A 6,000-nucleotide genomic window follows, 5' to 3' on the forward strand; every position below is an offset into this window, starting at 1 on the left:
TCATTAAGTATGTGTTATGTGCCAGGTACTGTGCTGGGAACTGCCCTTGAGGACCTTACATCCTTCATGGGGGAGTGTGGCACTAACACTGAGGCTTCAGGAAAAGGCCCTCCTGTAGGCAGGCTGCACTATTCTGGGCAGTTTTCAGGCTCCCTTAGAACTGCTAGCTTTACTGTGACACCCTTGTCCATCTACCGGCCACCATAATCTCCTTTTAAATGCTCCCCTCTCCATCCATTCTTTCTACGACAGTGGACAAACCAAAAAGTCACCTTGAAGTACCCTTGGAGGAGAACGTCAACCGCCGAGTCCCCGAGGAGGGGAGCGTGGAAGCCAGAACGATTGAAGACGCCATAGCTGTCCTCAGGTGCCTGGTGGGCTTCCGAGGGGAGTGGATGGGGAGGAGTGGAGGTGGGAAGCAGTGCATCAAGGGCAGGATAGCAGTTACCTTCTTGTTCCCAAGGGCTGGTGCAGACATCTTTCCCCTTGGGTTTCTCCCATGCCTGCACTGGCTGACTCCCTCTGGCCCCACCTTTGCCACCCCCTCCTCCTGGGCTTGGCCCTAACCTCCTACCCCTGCCACATCTCCCTTCCAGTGTTAATGATGACTCTGACCGCCACCCCGAGCGCCGCATGAAAGCTGCTTTTACTGCCTTTGAGGAGCTGCACCTGCCAAGACTGAAGAAGGAGAACCCCAACATGCGTCTGTCCCAGCTGAAACAGCTGTTGAAGAAGGAGTGGATGAGGTCCCCTGACAACCCTATGAACCAGCGGACCATGGCCTACAATGCCCAGAAATAGAACTTGGGGAATGGAAACAGGCAGGGGAAGAGAGGGGACCCATTCTAGTCTGCACCACTGGGTCTCAGGCCCTCAAATTCAGGGTTTGGGGGGACGGAGAAGAACAGCCCCTGATAGAACCAGTGGAATTTTTTTTAAACACATTTCCTTCCCCTGTTCTCAGCACTACTGATTAAAAGAGGAGTCACCACCCATCCAAGGTTCCTGCTCTCTGGCCTTTCCTGCTGCCTCCCTGGGAACAAGGCCCTTCTATGACTTCAGGGCAGAAGGATCCCCATTCCCAGCTTCCCTGACCCAGCATGGCAGCACTGGTCACACACACACACACACTCACTCTCTCTCTCTCTCTCTCTCTCTCTCTTTCTCTCTCTGTCTCTTTCTCTTTCTCTTTCTCCCTCCCTCCCCCCACCCTCCCCCTGTCTCTCCCCCGCTCCCCATTTTGGAGGTGGGGTGGGAATATATATCTTTAGCTTTCATCTGCAGGGTCCTACAGCTCAACATCAGTTTCTCAGGCCTCACTGACTTTGGCAAGGCAGGAAAGGGGCCCTCTTCCTCTCTTCTTCAACTGGGAGGTTGAGTCTGTCCCAGGTGATCAGGGCCCCTACCAGAACTGAGTCTAGATCCTAGTTCTCCCTCTCCCCATTGACCTTTGAACTTCATGCTGAAGGAGTCAAGGGCCTTCCCTTGGCCTTCCCTCCCCTCTTGTTTGTAATTGCTCAGAGGAGAACTGAGTAGTGACCCCACAGCTATGTAGTTGGGCACCTGCTCCTTCTCCATGAAGTCCCTCCAAGCTAGTTGGATGGACCAGTTACCAGCACACCCCATGACCCCTTCACTCTGGTCATCAGCTTTCCACAGAGTTTCCACCAGCTTTACTCATGTGCCCAATTCCTCCTAAACAGGTTCAGTAACAGGTAAAGCAGGCCTCCAAGGAGCTAGGAGGTAACTGCCTTCATTTTGGGGCTCACTTATTCCCACTGGGAGTTGTGGGCAACAGATCTGAACTACTCTAGCCAATGAAAGATTGGGGGGGGTATTTTAATATTTTTTTTCATAACAAGTAATTTTAACTTAATTTTGCTTAATTCTCACTCCATTATCAGTAGCCAGAGACTGAAATCCTGCCCTCTACCCCCACCCACAGTGATGGTCTGAGATTCCCAGATCTTGGCAGCACAGGGTTTACTGACTACCTTCCCCTTCCACCTTCTGTCTCCCCACCAAAACCTAAGAGGCATGGATGGTCCTGGACATAGTCCAGTGACCACCACTTTCCAAGGAATAGCCCCTACCTTGAGTTTTTCCTGTTCTGGTTTGGGCCTAGCCAGTGCCAGGATCTCCCTGGCACTGGAGAGATCCTGCTCTCTCTCTCCCCAGCCTGCTCCCACCAAGGGCTTCTTCCTTTCTCAAGGGCTTGGTGTGTGTTTGGGACCGTAGAAGGCTATGGCTGCTGCCTCTAAAAAGCATTTGCACTTTGGGATCCTTGAATTTTGAAGGGCATCAGAGTCTCTCATCCTTCTTGCAGGGTCACCCTGCAGTGGCAGAAGAAGGGCACTAGGGAGCTGAGCAGTAGGTCAAAGTGGGGTGACCACTCTGCATAGCCCTCAGACTCCATCTTGACTTTTCTCCCTTTCCCCTCATCAGAGATATAAAAAAGTTTGTCTTCTGGGTTTTAACTTGCAGACAATTGAACACCACTAAAGGACAAGGCTGAAGCCTACCTTGCTCAGTGTCAGGAGACTTCTTCCCTTTTGGCTCACTCTGGGAAGGACCTAGACTGTTTGAAGGGTTAACCCTGAAAGACCCAGGGAATTTGGAGCAAACCTTCTGCTCCCCAGGCCGAGAGAGGGACCAGAGGGTCCCCAGGAGAAGCTGGAAGAGGAGGAGGGGTTTAAAAAAAATCTTTTGGTTTGAATGGGGAAAACTGTTCTCCACACCCAGAATACTTCTTGTCCCTTCCATGCTGAAATCCTATCCATTCTGCAAGGCCCACTCCTAGAAAGTTCTCCAATTACCCCACTCCCCAGGAAGAAGTAAACTAGATCTCCAGCCTCGTGTCTGTGCCCTTCCTTCGATCCCTAGCCCAGTCTCTTTGCTGTTGTAGTTATTATATGTGCCCCTGTCTTTCCCCAGCCAGCTTGGGAGTTCCCCCAAGGACTCATAATGAAGGGCCATCCATTCTTCTCTATGTAGCCCAGAACAGGCCCCTGCACACAGTAGGTGCTCAGTGTGCAATCCATTCATTAAATAAACAACTGGGTCCCAAACCTGTGTTGCCATACCTTGTGTGGATGTCTGGTTATGTGTGTCCCATTTTGACCTGTTGCATAACAGTTGAACTCCAGAAAGAGGCAGATGGCTGTTTCTGCAAGAGCCCTGGTCTAAGCATCAGATTTCAGGCAAGGCAGTTCCCCTCCCATGGGGAGAGCAACATAGACACAGCCTAACATATGGACTAAGTGGGTGATTTTTACAGCCTGTGAGAGGAAAAGGGGCCCTCAGGTGAGGATGACCTCATGTCTGGATGAGAGCCGCTTCCAGTTCTAATACTCTTATGAGTTAGTGAATCCCTGGGCAAAAGGCCTTTGCAGAGGCAGCTAGCTGGTGGGCCTGACCTCAGATACATACTAGGGGTGTCCTTGGGCACTGCTTAGCCTGTTTGCCTCAGTTTCCTCACCTGTAAAATAATAGCTCCTATGTCTCAGAATTGTTGTGAGGGTCAAATGTAATATTTGTAAAAAGCACACAATAGGCGTTATGTAAATGCTTATCCTTTTCCTTCTCTGAATCTATTCCTCTCTTATAAGGGCGCCTTGGAAGGCGCGAAACAAATGGTGGAGGGACGTTTGGAGACACTAGATGGTGCAGTGGATAGAATTCTGGACCTATAATCAAGAAGATCTGAGTTCAACTCCTGCCTCAAATGTTAATTGTGTGACCCTGAGCAAGTTCAGTTCAGCCTCTGTTTCCTCATCTGTAAGACGGATAATAATAGCGTGACCCCCACGCTGTTGTGAAGATACCATGAAATATTAATTGGACCCGAGGCCTCCCTCCAACCCTGCCAGCATGGTGGGGGAGGGGGAACAGGAATGCCTTTGGGGAAGTCCTGGGAAGCGATCAAGGTTTGTAGCGGCAGCCGCAGCACAAGGCGCCCCGCCCCCTCTCCGCGCACTGCGGCATCCTCGAGCGGAATCCCCGGCTGCTGCGCATGCGCCGTCCCGGATGGGGGAATCCCCACACACACCCCGTCTTTGCAGTGCGTCGGCAAAGGCTGTTAGGGAAACCGGCTCAAACCGGAGCAACGATGAATTATTGATCCCCGCGGGTGGGGTGGGGGTGCTGTGAAGTGAGCTTAAGGGAAGGCTAGGCAACCCCCTTTCGTCTCTGCAGGCCTGCCCGTTGCCATGACGATGGGGCGCCTAGGCCGGCAAGCGGGGGCGGCTAAAGTCGGGGAAAGCCAGGCTCGCAGGGCGCCTGCGCGAGGCGCTCAGCTCACGAGCTGGGGCTTCCCTTCGTGCTGGGTCCGCCGGGGAGGGGGAGGGGTGGGGAGGGACTGCGGTGACGTGGCGGGGACTGCGGGGCTCCTTGGGCCAACGGGGAGAGCGGAGATAGAGAGGAGGGGGAGATCCAGGGACAAAGGAAGGGGGGACATGGCGGAGGGGGCACACGAAGTTGGGGCTCTAGTGGGGGACAGAGGAGAGACAGAGACCTCCCGAGGAAGCACAAGGATGCAGGAGGGAAAGGGGGAGGGAGACACGAGGCTGGAGGGACGGAGGAAGGGACGCCGCCGGGTGGCCCAGGGATGAAGACGGGGACGTGAGGGAGATGCCCAGGAATGGAGCAGAAGTTGACACGGGGCAGCTCCACGGGGGCCCGGAATTGCAGGAGGGGGAGACACGAAGATTCACGGCCGTGCACGTGCGTCGGGGGACGTCTGGCGAGGGGAGAGACTTTAGGGGCGCCCTTGCAAACGTGAGGGGGCCTCCACGGTACTAGCAACAGCACGAGGAGTCCCTCCCCCCCTCCCCCCCGCACTGCGGCATCCTCCGCGCGGAATCCCCGGGCCCACGCGCATGCGCCGCCCCCGGGCCGGGGAATCCCCCCACCCCCATCCCCTCTCTGCAGTCTGTCTCGAGGGGACTGGTGGGAGAACTGGCTTAAACCGGAGCGAGGATGAATTATTGATTTGCTGAAAGGAGAAGACCGAGGGAACTGAAAGAGGGGTGGGGGAGGGGCGGGGGGCTCTAGCTCTTTTCTTATGAGATTTCCTCCCCCCCCCCCATTTCCCCACCGCGGTACATCCCGGCGGGGCTGCCCGTTGCCATGACGACTGGGAGCCTCGGCTGACAGGCTGCGGGGGCGGCTGTTCAGCTGCTCCGGGGAAGCCAGGCTCACTCCGCGCCTGCGCGAGGGCCCAGGGCTCACGAGCCGGGGCTTCCCCTCCTGCGTGCGCGGACCCGCAGGTGTGGGGGGAAGGGCGGAGAACTCGACAGAAGATGCAACCGGGTCTGAGAAGACGGGTTCTCCGCCGCCCCCCTCCCCGACAACTGCTGCGCGAGAATCGGGGTGGGGCAGTGGGGACAGGAGACAAAAGTTAGGACCGTTGAGGTACACTTGGAGAAAAGTCTCCAGTGGAGCGTCCCTGGGATCTGTACAATTTCGACAGCCAAGTGGAAGGCGGGCAGGAGGTGGCCCGCTGGTCAGAGAGACAGGCTAAGGCTCTGGAGGACCCCGACCTTCTCCACGAAACCAAAGCCCGTATTTTAAACATTGCTATCCTTTCAACATGCTCTTATGGGAGCCAGTAATTGAAATGGAAGCTAACTTCCCCCCCCCAACCCCCAAATGGCAACGGAGTCCCTGGAAGGGTGGCGAGAATGGACTGTAACACATGACAGAGAAGGAAACACACGGGGAAGTCGTGGAAAGGAGGTCATCAAAGAAATGCATGCGCTAAAATGGGCTGTTTCCATACGGTGAGAGCCAAGGATAACTCTGGAACAGCTCAAGTTCTCCTGATAACCTTGACTCGTCAAGAGAAATGGGAAGCCCGGCCCCACCCCCAACGGGTTGTCTGGACCTTGGGAGACGAGCTCCCGAGGGAATTTTTAATAATGAAAAGTGAGAAATGTAGACCATCCCAAAATGATCAGCATGAGCTCCATTCACAATAGTAGAGCCACACTTAATACACGG

The 6,000-nt window shown here is 54.9% G+C and overlaps 1 protein-coding gene across 2 annotated transcripts in view; it reads left to right on the forward strand.

Annotated features, from left to right (window-relative positions):
• The window catches only part of CCDC124 (coiled-coil domain containing 124), a 47,902-nt gene extending 44,820 nt beyond the window's left edge, over nt 1-3,082 (forward strand). For both annotated transcript variants that reach the window (XM_036741042.1, XM_036741043.1), the window contains 2 exons: nt 253-367; nt 597-3,082. In XM_036741042.1, coding sequence (XP_036596937.1) covers nt 253-367; nt 597-801 — 320 coding nt within the window. In that variant the 3' untranslated portion in view covers nt 802-3,082. The remainder of the gene's footprint in view (nt 1-252; nt 368-596) is intronic.
• Nucleotides 3,083-6,000: the final 2,918 nt, after the last annotated feature.

The sequence above is a fragment of the Trichosurus vulpecula genome, chromosome 1, assembly GCF_011100635.1.
Source record: "Trichosurus vulpecula isolate mTriVul1 chromosome 1, mTriVul1.pri, whole genome shotgun sequence".
Taxonomy (NCBI): Eukaryota; Metazoa; Chordata; class Mammalia; order Diprotodontia; family Phalangeridae; genus Trichosurus; species Trichosurus vulpecula.